The 18016-nt window shown below is 44.5% G+C and overlaps 3 protein-coding genes, 1 long non-coding RNA gene and 1 other non-coding gene across 19 annotated transcripts in view; 1 reads left to right on the top strand and 4 right to left on the bottom strand.

Moving 5' to 3' along the window:
• dennd4c (DENN/MADD domain containing 4C) overlaps nucleotides 1–2184 on the bottom strand; it is a 29409-nt gene extending 27225 nt beyond the window's left edge. For all 12 annotated transcript variants that reach the window (XR_009786787.1, XR_009786786.1, XM_061763906.1 and 9 more), the window contains exon 1: nucleotides 1863–2184. The gene's annotated coding sequence lies outside the window, so the exon portion shown is untranslated. The remainder of the gene's footprint in view (nucleotides 1–1862) is intronic.
• On the top strand, nucleotides 1644–4286 carry LOC133472759 (uncharacterized). The gene is made up of 2 exons (XR_009786815.1): nucleotides 1644–1899; nucleotides 4078–4286. It is a non-coding gene; the product is annotated as an uncharacterized LOC133472759 (long non-coding RNA).
• haus6 (HAUS augmin-like complex, subunit 6) lies at nucleotides 2604–8605 on the bottom strand. 2 transcript variants are annotated; one of them, XM_061763947.1, is made up of 16 exons: nucleotides 8140–8604; nucleotides 7909–8004; nucleotides 7766–7844; nucleotides 7536–7668; nucleotides 7319–7463; nucleotides 6598–6660; nucleotides 6452–6509; nucleotides 6210–6383; nucleotides 5950–6143; nucleotides 5207–5324; nucleotides 5023–5125; nucleotides 4886–4946; nucleotides 4521–4653; nucleotides 4370–4444; nucleotides 4151–4286; nucleotides 2604–3530 (listed from the first exon to the last, which is right to left on the bottom strand). In XM_061763947.1, the coding sequence occupies exons 1-16, from the start codon at nucleotides 8274–8276 to the stop codon at nucleotides 2998–3000; spliced, it is 2238 nt and encodes a 745-aa protein (XP_061619931.1). In that variant the 5' UTR covers nucleotides 8277–8604; the 3' UTR covers nucleotides 2604–2997. The 2 variants fall into 2 exon arrangements, with proteins under 2 accessions (XP_061619931.1, XP_061619930.1); XM_061763946.1 differs by having other exon boundaries at nucleotides 5950–6383; nucleotides 8140–8605.
• LOC133473041 (small Cajal body-specific RNA 8) lies at nucleotides 4714–4844 on the bottom strand. Its single transcript, XR_009786952.1, has one exon. It is a non-coding gene; the product is annotated as a small Cajal body-specific RNA 8 (non-coding RNA).
• An 873-nt stretch (nucleotides 8606–9478) lies between the features above and the next one.
• Nucleotides 9479–16985, bottom strand: plaa (phospholipase A2-activating protein). 3 transcript variants are annotated; one of them, XM_061763732.1, is made up of 14 exons: nucleotides 16758–16985; nucleotides 15398–15591; nucleotides 14481–14581; nucleotides 14286–14406; nucleotides 13641–13808; nucleotides 12936–13071; nucleotides 12691–12860; nucleotides 12465–12616; nucleotides 11612–11831; nucleotides 11453–11518; nucleotides 11312–11383; nucleotides 11135–11230; nucleotides 10884–11048; nucleotides 9479–10170 (listed from the first exon to the last, which is right to left on the bottom strand). In XM_061763732.1, exons 1-14 carry the CDS (start codon nucleotides 16916–16918, stop codon nucleotides 9602–9604), a joined length of 2391 nt encoding a protein of 796 aa, XP_061619716.1. In that variant the 5' UTR covers nucleotides 16919–16985; the 3' UTR covers nucleotides 9479–9601. The 3 variants fall into 3 exon arrangements, with proteins under 3 accessions (XP_061619716.1, XP_061619717.1, XP_061619718.1); XM_061763733.1 differs by lacking the exon at nucleotides 13641–13808; XM_061763734.1 differs by lacking the exons at nucleotides 14481–14581; nucleotides 16758–16985 and having other exon boundaries at nucleotides 15398–15536.
• Between the last annotated feature and the right edge of the window lie 1031 nt (nucleotides 16986–18016).

Below are 18016 nucleotides of genomic sequence, written 5' to 3'. Positions count from 1 at the left end.
TACAATTAAAACAGCGTACAGTGCAAGACATTTCATTTAAAGGTGGAAATGCTCGAGAAAGCATTGGAAAAAAAGAAGAGTTTTGAACCTGGACTTGAAAACATGCACACTTGGGGCTGACGTCACTTCTGTTGGCAACTTCTTCCATTCGTGTGCAGCATAACAGCTAAATGCTGCTTCACCATGTTTGCTTTGGACTCTGTGCTCCACTATTTGACCCGAGTCTGTCGATCTCAGAGCCCTACTGGGTTGATATCCCATTAGCATTTCATTCAGGTGTTCGGGACCTAAACCATTTAGTGATTTATAGACCAGTAGCAGAACTTTAAAATCTAAGATGACTGGAAACCAGTGTAAAGACTTTAGAATTGGAGTAATATGCTCTGACCTCTTTTTTTCTGGGCAGAACCTTCTGAATGAGCTGCAGCTGTTTATGCTCTTTTCAGGGAGTCCAGTCAGAAGACCATTACAATAGTCAAGTCTACTTGAGATAAAAGGATGGATGAGCTTCTCCTGGCCTGCTTGACACGTGCAAGCCTTCACTCTGGATATGTTCTTCAGTAATTGATTCGATATGACTGTTGAAAGTCAGGTCGGAATCTATCAGAACACAAAGGTTTTGGACTTGGTCTTTGGTTTTTAAAGAGAGTGACTCCAGGTATTTACTAACAGCAATCCTCTTTTCTTTATTGCCAAAAAAACATTTCCATCACATCTATTTTGTAATCTGCTCACCGGTTGAAATGTAAATTACGGACAGCCATCCGTCCCCCTTCCAAGCAATTTACATGTCATACCGCCTTCTTTTCGACTCACTCGTCACACATTCAAAGTATGGCGGTAGAGAAGAAGGCTAAACTCATCATTCATGCCATTTGAGCCGTTTTCTCAGTTGCTGTGCCGTGGCCAAATGACATGTAAGGCTTTGTTTAATCACGCTGCCATAGGAGTAAGCTCCGTTTTTTTTACGCGTTACGTCACGGTGAAATGTCCTCTTACGTCCTCAAACCGCCGACTCAATCTGGAAACCTGCCGACCGCAGGTGTCAAACTGGTGGCCCGCGGGCCAGATCCGGCACGCCACGTCATATTATGTGGCCCGCGAGAGTGTGCATTGACTTTGTGTTTCTTGCTAAAATACCAAAATTGCTAATCGGCTTAACTATAGTTGAACAAACAGTTTTTACCGGCTTCTGATTTCAGAATTATCCATGAATTTGTGTATATGTAATAATATGAGGCCGTCATACGGGTTTGCAGTCAGAACGGCCCTCCGAGTGGAACCGTAACTGCGATGTGGCCCGCAACAAAAATGAGTTGGACACCCCTGCAGTGTAGACGGTGCAATGACACACGTCGGGATTGGGAAATCTCCCAAATGCATAAATGCTAATAGAATTTATGTTTTGCATGTTTCAGGTTTACAATTTAGTTTTTTTTTTTTTTTTTTTTTTAAGTTATTCATACAAAGTTTGTGAAGTTTTTGATAGTCCAGTCATTATTTATTCATTTTAAATGACAATTATTGAACAAAACGTAGCTGTGCTTATCCATAGCCCAGTTGTTGTTTTTTTTGTCCCCCCCCCCCCCCCTTTTTTTTTTGTGGTGGGGGGCCTGCATAGTCCTTCTCGCCTGTGGCCCCTGGCGAGAAACGCCCCTAGGTCAACGTAATTGTAGGAAGTGTGTAGCATTTGTGAGACAAGAACACAAATGTCCACTTGTGCCTACGTGGCCGTCCCCGCTTTCCTACCGAAGCGTCGAACGGCGGACGGAGCCGAAGAAGCTCAAGTCGTCTCGCCTCAACTTCGGAATCGCCAAAGTAGCTCTCAAGCGGACGCTCGACGGGAATCCGTGGGTACTTACCGGCTGTTTACACCGCCGCGAGGGGCAACGTTGACATGTAAGCGAGTCGCCGTTCAGTTTCGTACTTCGGACGGGCGCGCGTTCAACTCGACGTCGGGTCGAACCCGAGTGAAAGTTCGCCGCTGGCCGACTTAAGTTGCTGACACTTTTCAGCCGCGGCTCTCGCTCGGGCACGCCGGCGCCATGTTTGTGTCTGCGCTGGTAGTTTTGTCGCTTCGCTTTCTTCTTCGCTCGAAGCTCTCAGCCGGGACGGAACCGCCCAGAGGGTCGACGACGAGACTCACACTAGCTTCGTCCAGCTAGCCTGGCGAGCTTGCTTTTTCCGCTGCGGGATTTCAAAGTAAAGACGTGTTGCGGAAATGCTGACTTTTCACAATAAAGCCTCGTCTCCCTTCGAAAAAGTACTCGCAACTCGAATGCATATATTTGTGTCAAAAGTAGAAATACGTACTCTCGTAATATGTACTCTCATTTACAAACAATACCCGCTTTGACAACTCGCACGACCAATAAAAAAAACCCAAAAAAGATAAACGCGAGCTAGGGTTGGCTTCAGGTTTTTATGCCATCGAAACGTGTTACCAGATCTATTTTCACAGGATTGGAAAGTGCAAATGTTTTAAAATATTTTTTAAAAAGTACAGATACCTGAAACATCTACAGCAACAACATATTTGTACTTCTCTTACTATTGGGAGACCACATTTTTCCAAATGTGGACCATTTTAAGACAAAAACGAATGAACTTTGAACTGTTTATTAACTAAAATTATAAACATATAACTGAATTCATGTTTTAAATACAAACATTTATAGCATAGCTTTACTTCCCAACTTGTAGTCAAAAAGCATGCAAATCAACAAACCAACATTTCGAGAATGTATAATTGCATTTAAAATGAGATTTAATTGCAATTGCAGCAGTTAGCATTTGAGCTGGCAGCCATTTAAGGAAATAGGCCAGAAGTCAGAAAAAGACAATACTGTGCAGTTATAATTTACATGCCGGAAGAAAAACATTTGTGTTTATGCATGTTCAAAAGGGGGAGTGGTCCTGTCACTGCACAGATAATTTCTTCCATTTTGAGTGAATGCAATACAGAGACATATGTACACGTAAAGAATAACAACGGCGCTAATGGGCCTTATCGTCCATCGGGGAGAACGATATGAGTGTCGGGAGGCAGTCCTGCTGCGTCTTTAGTGGTGGGGTCAACGTACCCAGTGCATCGAGATCCAGTGAAAAAACGGCAGGCGGCGACGGTCGCTCTCTGCCCAAAGCCGAAATATTGCGAGCCAATAGAAAACAATCAGGTGAGCCGCCGTCGCGCGGCTGCCGGACGTGGCTGACGTTCAACGCAGACTCGCCCGCTTCCAGGCGGGGGACGGCGATCGGTTCGTCTTCCTCGTCGAAGCTCAGTAGAGTGTCGCAGCTCGGCAGTTCAGGCAGAGTTTCATGTGCGAGGCTGAAGGGGGTCACGGAGCAGACGGTGCCCCAGAACGACCGCCGCTCGCTTTTTGGGGTGCCGGGCGTCGAGAAGGCGTCGTGCGAGCTTCCGGGCCGGCGCGCGTCACCGACGGGAGTGAGGCACCCGGTCACGCTGTCGTCACATTTCTCTGTGTTGTCTTCCTCCAGTGCCTTTTTCCATGAGCTCTTCACATCTAGAACTGAAAAATGGAAGAATCCAAAATAAGACACTTCAAAACGGTTTCATGCCACTCCCAGTTGAAGTTTACTGTCAAACTGAGCAAAAAACTAAGAATTACATTTTGTCTATTTAAAACAACTGCCGAAGGAAAAGGCCCCACTAGCCTATTGCTAGCCATGGATGTGTTAAGCATTAGCATTTATGTGGCAGTTCTTTAATCGACAGATATATGAACACAAACAGTGGAGCAATACATGTAGACAGACAACCACAGTACTCCCATCCCTTATCCTTTGTGGAAAAAAAGACTCATATCACTGGAGTTTACTGGGTCACTGAGAATAGCGACAATGTGAATACAGACAAACAAAAAGCCACTCTCCGTCTGTACAACTGGCTTACACTGCCCCTCGGTGGCGGCACAAGGCGGGCACACCGGACTGAACCGCAGAATTCATTAAATCATGATACAAAAACTTGATTATGTTGTTATAAAGTACAATGCTTTAGATTGCTATTTTCCTGATTTAAAAAAACTAAAACCTTTTTTTTTTTTTTTTTTGCAGTGGGTCTGGAACACATCCCCGTCATGAACACTATAGACAAGATGAAAGTGAAGGAAAGCAGCGAGTAACTCACTCAAACTCTCCGGTGTGCGAGGGAGCTGCTTCCTGGTGTTGAAGGGATCTCCGTGAAGGACGCTGAGAATTCCCTCGAGTTCCAAACCTGCGAGTCTGCCTGTTGTCGGACTGGCTGTGGCTACAGCATCTGCAAACTTTTACGTACACACTTGTTACCACAGAGTCGCCGTTGTTTATTTGACCCCCCCCCCCCCCCCCAAAAAAAACACTACTAGACCTGGTCAGCAAGGTTATCACATTCCATGTCTAATATTGGCTTCTTGGTCCTGGTGGGCGTCGCCCTCACGGTGGCCTGTGATATGTTACAAACAGACAAAGAGCATGAAACGAACCCAAAAACACCAACTGCTATCCAACACAGACAGCACCTGCGGTGGTGCCGACGGAGTCTTCTGCCGAGGAGGCGGAGACACGCGGAGAAGCCAGTCCAGAGAGGAGTCGGCTGGGGACGACTCGGCGGCCGCATCCCCTCGCGGGCGCTCTTCTGCTGCGGCGCCGCGGCTGCTTGCAAACAAGAAGTCGTGTTAGAGCATTTTACATGCGCCGCCAGATAGAGCCCAAAAGTGTCTGCTCCGTATCTGTCTGTGGTGATTTCTCTCAGTTCACCACAGTCATCGGAGAGCACGGATGCTCTAGGGAGGACTCGTGACGGGCAGAGCACTGCTTCGGACTGCCCGGGTATCTGCCTCCCACGATGCCCACAAAAAAAAAAAGAAAAAAGAATGAAGTTTACCCTTTGAGGTCCGAGGAAGTATCGCTTTCACCCTCGGCCAGATGACGCTCTGAAGACTTCTCTGGAGGTTTGCACGAGCAGAGGAGACATTACAACCCAACTTCAGCGGAGCGCAAAAGTCACCGGACGCCACTCACCGGGAAGCTTTGCAGGAAACTGGGAGAAAACACCACTTGCATCGCTGGAATCAAATGTTGGTTCAGATGACCAGCGAGCCATTGGGGAAAGAAAGCCAAGCGCCTACAAGGAGGAGAATTTAAGACGAGACTTGCGCTCGGATGTGAAAACACGACCCGAGGTCGACTTCAGATGGCCGCTCACCGGATCGTCGTCGAGCAATGAGACGAAAGGCGCGTCCGGCCACTTCTTGTCCGACTGGGCCTCCAGCTCGCTGATGGCGCTCTTCACCTCAGGAATCTCCTCCATGGAAATCTTCAGTCTGAGTTCAATGCATACATAAATATTGATATTTTCACAGAGCGGACTGACAAAGTGCACAGCCCGAACGGGCTGTTGCTTTAAATATTGCTGCCGTAAAGGATCGCGGGTAATATATCTCCTTTTCTTTGTGAAAGTGGTCAGGAGTAACATTTGCGAAAGGTGGCTTAAAGGTTGCATCGAGGCACCTTGAAACATTTTTTTTGAATTGGAACGACCTATCCTCCAAGTACTTACGGGTCTCGGATAGGAAAGGAAAGTTCCTGAGCAACAAACGCGAATCCAAAGAGGCCCCGTGTCCGCTCGGGTTGACGTTGACGTCGCTCAAGCGGCGCGCACCCACCTTTTGAAAGGTGCGCTCGTGCAGTGTGGACGGCCACCTCGAGTGGACAAATACAAGACCTGCACGGCACCTCACTAAAGTGTCACTGATTTGGACTTGCATTATATGAAACTAGTACATTTATATCAAAATAATAATAATAAACGATTGCTACTTTGCGGATTTTGTCTGTTGCAGGGTTTCTTGGAGCATAACCTTACTGTATAGCATTTTTTTTCTTCCATCGGACGTACGTGACTTGCTAACTGGTGAATTCAGTCACATGTTCTCCCTCCCGTCTTACCCGAGGAGCCGAAGTTCCTGCAAGTGGCGGAGCAGCCGCCGCCCTCTGTCCTGCAACTGCAGCGGGCCGAAGCGGGCAGGGCTGAGCGGGGGCTCGCCGAACTCGTCTTTCAGGAGGCGCAGAGCGTGGGCGAACAGCTCCAGGGCGCACAGCGGCTTCAGCTGTCCGCCCTCGTACACCTTCCCCGAGCGCAACTGCCAAACGCACGTCGGCGTCACGCTTGAACGGCCGGCCGGCGTTCGAGCGCGCGCCGCACTCACCTGCTGCGAGGGCCGCTCCATCCTCTCGAGCAGGCTACGGGGAACTTTGAGGCGGCGGCCCGTGCCGTCCAGGGCGTACCGGTCCGCCTCTCCTTCCAGCACGCTTTCCAACACCTTTCGGTTTTGCTCGGTCGTCGACAGCATTCCGTCCACGGACGACCACAGGGATCGAACCTGAACACGACAATTCCCATTTGTTTGGTAACACGCTTGCAAACGCGTACACACACTTTCAACATTACCGTTGCAGGTTTATCGGCGGAAGACTCTTCCTCACGGACACAATCACCCACATGCTTTCTGGAATATAAAAACATAAAAGGGACTAATTGACCGGGGCAGTAGCGTGCAAGAACAACAGCCAGAAATGAGGAAAAACCAAACCTACTTGAGTAGCTCGTCATACTTCTTACTCTCAGCTGTGAGGTCACGCAGAGAATTCACGACGCTCCTAAAAGACAAAGACAAAACAAATGCGGGTGCTTTTCAATACACCGATTGCAAATGGCCTTTTGACATGAAACCTTCGCTAAACACTGACCCGCCCAGACAAAAGCATGGATGTCCACTTTTTGCTTTACTTAAAAACAGAAATAAAAATAAACTACTTGCCATTACAGGCTAAAACACAATTGAAATTTATATTTTCAAGCATCGGGGAGTCTGTAACATGACAGGTAACCAGTACCACAAGAACATACCGTGTAAAAAAAAAAAAAGAAAATCCCCCACAAAAAACACATTTTGATTCACAAATAGCGTCAGTGTTCTGGTATTATAACCCTCTGACCAACACAAACACCGAAGCATAACATGTAAACAGACAACATAATAGTCACAGGCATGTATGTTTTTTATCCGCTACGAAAAAGGAATATTATTACTACAGCTGACCACTGTAGTTCCTCTCTGTTGGCAGCCATGTTGCTAATTGTTGCAGTAATAAAAACACTTAAAGAAAACAATCGCACTGACAAAAAAAAAAAAAAAAAGGGGGGGGGGGAATTGCCCATCCTGAAATTGCGTATTTGCAGTTACAACGATGCCAGGACCTAAAATCAATGTCGGGGGGGGGGGGGGCTTTTAAAAGCAGGCACACAAAAACTCACTGGGCTCTTTTCTGCTCCTCCTGAAGAAAGCAATGCTGGTGTATGACCTCCTTCAAAAACCTTTTCTTGATCAGGTTGAGTCTCTTCACAGCCATGTCGAGTGAAGAGGCCGGCTTCGCGACAGCATCCGGCATCCAGCTTCCATCTAAACCAAACATCCGACGATAACTTGGGAGAGTTTCAAAAGTAACGCAAGTGTTGCTGATTACGGCCCTACCGATGCTGAATGTTTTCATTTCCTGCAGCATGACATGCGTGGCTAAACGGACCATCAAGCTGGTGAATTTAGGGCCTCCGGGCGAGAGTAACAACGACATGAGAACTTTGGAACCTGGATATCCAGTTTCATCCTAATGGGACACCCAATAAACAAAAACAGCATCATGAAGGTTTGAGAACAAAAATGGTGAACCTGGCTAGCCCAACACTTTGAAATGAGCTCCTCACCATTATTTCTCGAAGCCAAAAGCAGGTCTCTTTGCGAAACGCTGCATCTTGTTTGTTGCTCCCCAAAGGCAAGCAATATCTTTGAAAGGAAGTAAGAGAGTTCATGAAAAGCCGCACACATATCCTGAATTACATCTCCTTACTTGTATGTCTGATGAAATCGTGTTGGATTGAGTTTTTCCAACAGGAAATGGATGACAATGTAGAAGGCATCCTTGTTGGGTTTATCAAACATATTCCTGTGAAGCACATGACAATTATAAAGTGGGTTTTCATCAAGAGGATAGTTAAAACAAATCCACGAGTAAACAGATTCGGGAATGTTAACTTCCCATGGAAATGTAAAGCACCGAACGGCAAAAAGGGAGACTTACGGTCCAAGGTTCATGTGTTTTGCAGTGGTCTCGGTGACATAAAACAAGAGATGATTTTCAGGCCGAAAGCCCAGTCCAAGAAGAGTAAACCACAAATATTTGCCGTTCTCTTTCTGTAAACGCGTTTGGCACGCCATCGTTACATAAAACAAATATATATAATATATATATATAAATAAATTACAAAAAACACATGGTCCTCTCAGCAGACAAAGATGAACAAACAGCAAGCTCGATATCCTAGCCCCAAAGTTTTTAGTCTCGTTTCGATGTAACCGTATATAAAAAAAAAAAATAATAATAATAATAAAATAAAAATCGACAGTACAACTCAAAACCCGAATGTAACGGTCGTCAATTTAAAAGGACTTTCCGACATTTTTGTTAAGTATGAACTCAACTGCTCGCTCGGCAAAAGACAACCGCCAATTTTTACAACAACTACCCGGATGTTGCTGTCCTCTTCTTCTGTGGCTGTTGGCGACGGAATTTGCATGGACGTACTTCCGTTGTGTTCAATTTGACATTGCGCTCCCAGCGTAGTGGAGTAAAAAAAAAAAGTACATCATACAGTAGTGCGTTGGGAATTAAATGTATTGGATTAGATAGTTTTATAGCTGTTTTAAAAACAGCTACACGTGAGAAAATTAAGAGTTGTATACAATACTTATTTGAGAAAACGTTTGTTTTATCCCCGAGTAAAATTTTACATAAAGCGTATATGTGTTGTTTAGGCTTGCTTGGTGGATTTTGTTTTTAGACTCTGCCACTGGTTGTCGAATAGTTCCTGAAAATATATTGTACATAGTACAACAAGATTATTTTCTTCAGTTTTTATAAGCATCGAGTTTGAGATAAACAAATTGAAGTGCAGCTTAGTAAGCGTTTATGCTAATTATTTCAAAATGTTAGACAAAAAGAAACATCTTTCCCATTTTTATTTTTCTGTGACAGCATGGTGGAATTTGTGGTCGACACATCTGCTTCACAGTTCTGAAGTTTGTGGTTTGAATCTGGACGTCCTGTGTGGAGTTTGCATGTTCTTGGGCTGCCCCCCCCCCCCCAAAAAAAAAAAACATGCAATTTAGGTTGATTGGAGACTTGTTCATATAGGTGTGAATGATTGTTATTGAATGGCTGGCAACCAGTCCAGGGTGTACCAGGGTGCACCTCCAAAGGCAGCTGCGATAGGCTCCAAGTGCTATTCAAAATGCAAGATTTTGTTGCTGACTTTTCAATTTGTCTCCATACTGAGATTCACCTTTTTACACGATTAGCTCACCATTCATTCACACACGAGTAAAGGTTATTTGCAAATGAATACATAGAATGCATAACGTTGAATTGTGTCCTTTTTATTTATTGCAGAACATACACGTCACTTCCCACCACACCATGAAAAGCAGAACTCATCATCATAGTAAGAAAGTGATTTTTCCGAAGATTGTCGTTCTTATCCTTTTCATTGGAGTTCTTTTAAAAGCAGCTGACAACACTCACCGAGCTTGGAGGGATCAGATACGGTTGCGTATAGGGAAATTTGCGCGCCGACCCCCAGGGAGCGGGCCAGGTCCTGGGCCGTTTGGTCGGAGGCCACGGTGGTTCCCAGCGCAACCAGCAGTCGAAACACAGCTTCCTTGTCCTGAACGGTCTCGAGCGCCCGGCTGGCCACAGACAGGCACTGCGCTTTGGCCTCCAGGTCGGGTTGATTGTGCAGGCAGCCGGCGTAGTTCAGCACCAGTGTGGCCAGAGCGATGTGGATGTTCTTATTGCACACGGCGGCCAAGTCGGCGGCCCGCGACAGCACGGCTTCGCGCTGGGCCATGAGGAGCGCTTGGCCGTGCCTGCGGCTGAAGCAGTTGCACAGGATCCTCAGCGCCAGCATCTGATTGGCGGCGCGGCCCTCGGGCCTCATCAGGCTCAGGAGGTGGTTGCACAGCTGGACGCCCTCTGCCTCGCCGCACAGGCTCTCATTGACCTGCGGGTGGCGCACAGCCAGCCTTAGAATGTCCAGGACTGGAAACACAATATCTGGAGAGACCCAGAAGAAAGACTCATTTTCAACTCCTACTCAAAATATACGCTACTCACAAAAAGTTAATGGTGGGAGGGTCGTCATATGTAAATCGAGCTGCATTCCACTCTTGCCGCAAGAATTCCACGCCCCAATGGGGTCCGATCTCTTGTACTGAGGAGGAGCTACTGGGCAGGTCCAACTTTTAAGAAGAGGCAATGGGTAAAGATTTTCGCTCCCCAGAACGGAAATATGTCACAAAATCAACAACACAGATCAACAAAACAACTTTTCCGAACTATATGATTTTTATCCTGCTCTTCTAAAAACAAATATCTATTCCTTGTTATTTTGTCTGTTCAAATACTAATTCTAACTGAACCTGGAAATGTATTGGTCAGAGAACAGCAAGGTGTGTAAAAAGGCCTGAAACAGTGAACAGCTGGACGTTCGAAAGCTCCAATTAAGTTTACTTGCAAAGATTTCAATGCATTTTAGATTCGTCCTGAAATTTCACGCAAAGGTGCAATATTCCTTACTATTTGCCAGTAGTGGAAGAGAAGGCGTATAAGACGGCTCCGGACTCTCCGTTTGTCTCCTAATTGCACGTCTTTGTAGATATTTTGCCATAGTAGCCGTTTGTTGTTGTACTCGAGTGGCTCCTACTACTGGGAACAAACTCCTTGTGTGTTTGAACCTACTTGACATGGAAAGATGAGTCTTATTCTACCTTCAGGCCAGTGGGAGGCTTTCCAGAGGAGGTTGATCTGTTGAATTGTCGGCGGGCCCTCGTTTGGGCCACAGACGGAGACCAGCAGCCTTTCCAGACTTTCTAGGAAGTCTCCAGAGAGTTTGTGCTCCTGAGGGGCCCCTGCGTTCAGCTCTTTCAGCTTGCCTGGTCCAGAAAGCAAGGAACAAATCCAGAGTTCACCCAAAGAGGACATGAGGTGAAATTTTTCATCGGCAAGCAAAAGTTCTCACCAACAATTTGAGAAATATTGGCTTGCTCAAAGGTCACGCCATCAGTCTTGGGGAAGTAAATGTTGGTGCATTTCGCTGAAGAATAAGCACCTCCACCTGTTGAATAAAATGAAACAAAATCCCGATCTAGGTTTGGGTTCTTGTTACCGCACGTGGTCACTAGAAGTAGTGGCTGACCTGTGAAGGGATCTGACACACCTTCAGGAGCAACCGAGCTAGGGCCGGAGCCTGGGATGTAACGACCAGAGCCTGGGAGAGGTTTTAAGACCACATCAGAAGGGGAAAACAATATGTCCATTTTGAAGCGGAATATTTCACCTGTGAACGGATCGCCTCCAAAATTCGGCCGTCCGTCCGCGGACCCGGGGATGTACCGAGCTCCTCCTGTCGGAACGCCAAAGAAGAACATTGTGAAGCAATGTCTAAAAATACAGAGACTGCAAAGGGGAAAATTTGAACAGAACTTTTCTCTCTCACCAGTGAACGGGTCACCACCATCGGGCTGCGCGGCTCCCACCACGTGTCCTTTGGTGTTTTCGATGATGAAATTGGCAACCTGGTCCAGGAACATGGGACTGAGGTCGTTCTTCTGCAAAAAGTTGTGCGCCGTCAGCCAGGGGTCCTCGGACACGTTGTAAGGCAGCTTCATGGACGGACCGCCCTCGTTCACGTCAATTGTGAAGACATAATCGTACTCCTGCGGGACACAACGCGTTGAATGCATTCCTAAAAGTCAAGTCTTAACAATTACATACTGAATTCAACACAGTTTGACATTTGACAGCAATAAAAATAGCTTAAATGTCTTTTTTTTTTTTTTTACTCTGAAATTTCATGACTTTTCAGTAACCAAAACCACAAAAATTTGAAAAATATTGAAAAATGACATTGTTTTGTGCAAGTGCTACAAGGTTTGTGTACACTGAGGTTGTCCCGTGTATACTAAAATGGAGTTTACATTTACCAATTTGTGTTGAATCAAGGAAAACGGTGGGAATCATGAAATTGTGAATGCGTACATTCCATAAATGTAGGTATTTTTTTTTTTTAATGGGACAGTGGTAATAATGTTATGTAATGTAATAACAATAAAGAAGGAGCTTGAAAAAGTTTGCACAGCTTGCCACACAAACATGACCGTGTTGATCTTTGAAGGGTCATGGTGGAATCTCTAAAAATCCAAGAGCATAAAAATGATTGTTTGGTTTTTTTCCATGTCTTGAAGATGAAGATGAAGATATTCTTGGCCAGGGTCAAAATGTAGCCAGAAGGAAAATGAACAGTGTGTATGTAAGGTGTGTGTCATCATCAAACACGTGGCCTCCCTCACCTTTCCTTCATACATGACACTTTTGGACGTCTGCTGGTTTGAGCCCCCGACGACATCGCCGATTTTCATCCAGCGACCGTCGCTGACACTCCACTGGTACGCCTCCACCTTCTGCCCGTCTTTAATCAGCCGTGTCTGTCCATCGCGATTCCCTGAAACCACAAAAATGTCAACGATCCGGCCAGTTTGTCTCAAAGAGATCTCCGTAAAAATGCAAATGAGATACCAGGCTCGTTCAGATGTTCCCGCCCAGGAAGCTCCTCGATTTTGATGTCTCCGAGGTCTCCCGTCTTGGGGTCGATGGTGGCGTTCGAGAGCTCATCCTCAAAAGCCTGAAGGTCCCCTGCGCTCGCCATGCGGTCCTCGGCCTCAGTAAACACTCGGATGATGCCATCGCTGGAGCGGGACAAGTGCGAGTGAAAAGATTTTTAAAAAAATAAAATAAATTCTAAAAAGTGTTTGAAGAATTACCTCGCACCGACGGCAATGTCGCCATTGGGTAGGATGCAGCAGCACCACACCGACTGAGTGGGCAGGCGGAGAGTCTGCGTACACTCCCCGCTCCTCCAGATTCGCAGAGTCCGGTCCTCTCCTGTGCTCACAAAATCTAGCGCAGCGGGCACAAAAAGTGGACTTGAGCGGGAAAATGTTTGATTACAACTCAACCCACGTTGCAGACCCTCCCGTGATAGATGAAAAGCCGCAATAGAGAGAATAGGTTATTCACACACAAAAACAGGCTTCGAGCCGTTTATTTGACACTCCCAGATGAACTTTGAAAGCGACATAAAACCACCAAACCAAATCATTTTGTCCAACAAAAGTCTTGATAGCTTAACCCTAAATTTAAAAAAATTAAATGTGACTCTCCATAGACAAGCTACGGGAAATTAGCATTGATGTTAGGGTAATTATAAACCTTCAAACAAGCGCTACTGTAACACAACTCATACAAACAGGTGGATTTTATCCAGCAGAACTCAGTGCTGCCTGGCATGTTGTGGCACAAGGTGGCACTACGCTGAAGGCACGCAACTCGAAATTCCGACTTGCGGAATTATTAAAAGATGTTTTGACAAACACGAACGTGTCCGAATGTCAGTGTTCCTAAGAAACGCGATATAGTAAGTGTTCAGTGTACCGCATTGATTGTGATGTAATCAGGGACCGACAAACCTCGACTATTAGGGAAGACGGCAATGCTGTAGATGTAGTTTGTGTGGCCGTAGTACACCTGCGCACATTCGCCTGTCACCAGCCACCGCCTGATGCTGGTGTCATTGCTGCAAGAGAAGAACTCAGTGCTGCTGATGACTACAAGTCCCCGTACGCAGTCCTCGTGGCCTGAAAGGGAACGAAAGGCTCTTTTTTTGATGATGATCAAAAACCCAGACTTTCGATCAAATGTCGCACGGCTCCCGCAGAGTGACGAAAAAGGTGGAGCTTTACAACACTCTTCAGACAGTTCAAGCGTTCAAGAATGAATAGATTTGTTCTCAATCTATTTGAAACCCTTGAAATTGGTTCATAATGTGTAAAAATAACAGCCGATACTATTTTATCGGTACTAAAAATGCCTTGAGTTCATTTCTGTTGTAAATTGTCACTTTAGAAAAAAAGTGACTTGACGGCACACAGATACTATAGTGAATATACTTAATAAAACCCCTTTTCTTGACATTCTTTGAGTCTGCTTTTATACAATACAGGGTATAGTTTTCCTTCTCTTTTCAGGGGCTGGAACATATTGTCCTTTCAATTCAAAAATGAATTTGCCGGACGAGTAAAGTGGCTTACGAGCTTGGCATTTGCGTAGGCTACCTGTAAACGTCCTCTCGCATTGTCCGGCTTTCCAAAGCTTTATGGTTTTGTCCGCCGACGCAGACAGCATGAGTCCTTGTTCGGGCAACATGGCCACTGCCCACACTGCCGCGGAATGGCCCTGCAGTCAAATGACCGATAAGAAATCAACGTTGAGAGTCATTTTCCACAAAAAGTCAGACTCGTGAAAAGTACCTGCAGCGTCATCATGCACTTCTCACTCAGCCACACTTTGGCGCTGGTGTCCCAAGAGCCACTCAAAAGTGTCCCGAACTTACCAGAAGACAAAGTACAAACTGTGGACATACGACATTCACAAGGTGATGACACAGCACATAGAACGGAACAATTTTATCGTTTACATCAAAGTCCCTTTTCCCTGTGTTCCAAATTATTACGCAAATTATATTTTTCCTCTGATTTTCACAAATTTTCGATGCAAATGATGGTGGGAAGCAGTTCACATCCGAACAGCACCTCTGGGACGCAAATTATGACGTCCTAGAAAGAAATTCATGCAACACCCCCACCCCCGGGGTGGGGGGGGGGGGGGGGGGGGGGGAGAAAAAAAAAAAAAAAAAAAGGTTCAATGGATTTAAGAATTGTAAAGCTGTTATTAAAGAAGGGGACCTATGTAAAAATGTAACGTGACCTGTTAAGATTTGATTTCAATAAAGGTGACCTCCTAATGGTGCAAATTCAACAAATTTCTATTTTCAGTTCTTTACTATCATTCTGTTCTGCGTAATAAACTGAAACTGTTCTGCGTAATAATTTTATAGTGTCCGTTTCATGCATTTTAATTTTGAAAAAATGAATGTCCTCGTTGGGAGGTTTGTTCAACAACAGTTGCTGACTTGAAAATGATGCTGTCATTTGCACTGTTCAGGAAAATCTGAGAAAAATATTTGCATAATAATTTATAACTCAGTGTATAGTGAGTAGAAAGCAGGGCGTAAACAAATGCTGTATCATTCACTAATCACTATAATGGAGATCTTTTTGTATAGTGGATTATACAGTTCGCTCATCAGCCAAATGAAAAATAGTTGTGGAACACTACTTGAGCTCTATGACGTGGATAAGGAGTGATTTCAAACAGCAATGCTCACCTGTGTTTTTGTGACCTTTTAGAGTGTACAAGGGCTGTGGTTGGTCCACTGTGAATACGCAAATGTTATTATCGTTCCCCCCGGTGGCGATGAGTCCTCGGGGGTACATTTCACTCGGTGCGATGACGCATACGCACGATACAAAATTCGAGTGGCCGGACATACATTGCATCTCCGTGAAACCGTTGTCCGGGCTGCCAACAGAGGAAACAAAGTGAATGTTATTGTCATTGTAACTGCTACAGTGAAATTGAAGGAGAGAAAAAAAGAGCGCGAACACGAACCTGAAACGAACGCACTCACAGAGCATGGAGAAGACGCTAACGTCGAATTAATCGTGTGGTAAATAGCCAACCAGGGCTGGAGTCAGAGCTTGTGATGTCACTCACTAGGCCACGCTCTTTAAAATGTATACAGTGGCTATAAAAGGGTCTCGCACCCATATTCAAATGCCTTTTTTAAACATAAAAATGAGACCAAGATAAATCATTGCAACTTTTTCCACCATCAGAATCAGAATCATCTTTATTTGCCAAGTATGTCCAAAAACACACAAGGAATTTGTCTCCGGTAGTTGGAGCCGCTCTAGTTAATGTTGCCTAACAACTGCACAACTCGTTTGAGTTCAGATGATTTAGTAGGCTTTCCCTGACTTTTTAAAAATGCTTTCTAGCAGATTAGAGCGCTAGAGATTAACAGCATTTCAATTAATTTAATGGAAAAAATGTATTTGATATAGGAATAAAGTGAATTACAAGCTTATTTACGTAACGACTTATACTCGTAAATTGACGTACCACTTTATAAATGCAGTTCTGATGTTATGTTATGTTCAAGCACGGTGTACTCTGAATTGAACCTTGCACATGTAAGCGTTAGGATAGTTATAGGTTTAAAAATATAATATACAGTACAAGTTTTCTCTGATAGGCTATTATATACATGTACATATATATATATAGATATATATATATATACATACATACACACACACACACACACACACACAGTTTCTTTAGTGTTCTAAACTTTAAAAAAAATGGTTCGCAACTTTACAACAATAGGAAAATGTGAGTCTTGTTGAATGACATGTATTGATGCAATATAAAGTAAATACAGACAGATAAAGTAAACTGTACGTGCAGGACAATAAATGTTCATGTTCTATAACTGAATGAATGACAAAGCTAATTGAACTAGCACATTGCACAACAAAATTATCGCAGAAATAATAGCAGTTGAAAGCAGCTAGATGAAATGTACTTTCTGTGGTTATTCCTCATTAGCGGTTTGCGAACATTTAAGGCGACACAGTCACTTTAAAAGCTGATTTGTAGGCTAGCAGGCTAACGCTAGCTACCTTGAGTTTGGGACCCAGATCCTTCCGGTCCGGTCTCTGGAAACAGAAACGAACGCTCCTTCCGAGAAAACAGCAGCTGCGAGCCCCCGAACGTCCATTTCGTGGCCGGGAATGGAGCATCTGAGTCTGTAAGAGTTGGATGGGGCCGTGTTTTCCTCCATTTTTACGGGGAAACCCAGAAGAACCGTGGTTGCTTGTCAACTCCGAGACACCACCGGCGGCTAAAAGCTAGCGGAAGCAGAATGACGTCATTTAGGTTCCGTAAATCACCAAAACAGAGCTACAGAATTTTTATTTAGATAAAGTTTTTTTGTTTTAAAGCAGAGCATTTATTTATCTACAAAAATACTATATACATAAATACATGGACGTATATATACATACATACATACATATATATATACATACATATATATATATATATATATATATATATATATACATACACACACACACACACACACACACACACACGCTTCATTGGGCGTGTTGGCCAGTTGCTGCCATACATCAGCAAGTCCGCCATATTGGTCAGGGCAGCTCTGCTCTGCCTACTAATGCAAAGTCAATGGACTGCACTTCAGAAAGCCACCACCAAGTGCACAAAGTCAATGCCCTTCGTTAATTCATTTATTTGGGAAATCATAAAACAAGTTCTATTAATTTTAACTTGACAATTGTGTTTACTCCTTATCCCAGAACTCGTTTTGAAGGTAAGCACGAAACCAACAAATTCTTATTTTTTTTCCACTAGTGTTTGTATGTTAACAGTATTACAGTGTCTATAAGTATTCCATTATTTAATGTTTAATCTGTACTGTTATGACGTGGCTTTTCTGAATAAAGACCACTACCATTTTCATTTGAAATTCAATACATATTTTCTGAATAAGCAGAACTAATGTTTACATTGTGAGTCTGTCATTTCTATCAATGAATTACTGATAATGGCAATGAGCGTATACAGACTAGCAGTGGAGTCCTCCTCGTCCCCTCTGACTGCTTTCTCAGCCTTTATTTTTGGGAAACCTACACAGCATGAGAAAAGTTAGCTAAGCAATTAATAACATTAGTTCAGGACAATTGAGTTAAAGAGGAAATACTTCGGAAATTCACAGTCCGATACACATACGAAACATAATACAATCAAGACAATTGTTGAGTGCCCAGCCTCCATCACGAGGAGTCGAAACAACTTCACCCATTGCGCCACCTTGACACATCAAATATGGCGTTGACGTCGCCATACAATTCAGCGC

The sequence above is a fragment of the Phyllopteryx taeniolatus genome, chromosome 23 (genome assembly GCF_024500385.1).
Source record: "Phyllopteryx taeniolatus isolate TA_2022b chromosome 23, UOR_Ptae_1.2, whole genome shotgun sequence".
NCBI lineage: Eukaryota > Metazoa > Chordata > Actinopteri > Syngnathiformes > Syngnathidae > Phyllopteryx > Phyllopteryx taeniolatus.
Note: the sequence above shows the minus strand (reverse complement) of the source record. Positions and strands in the feature narration are given on the sequence as shown.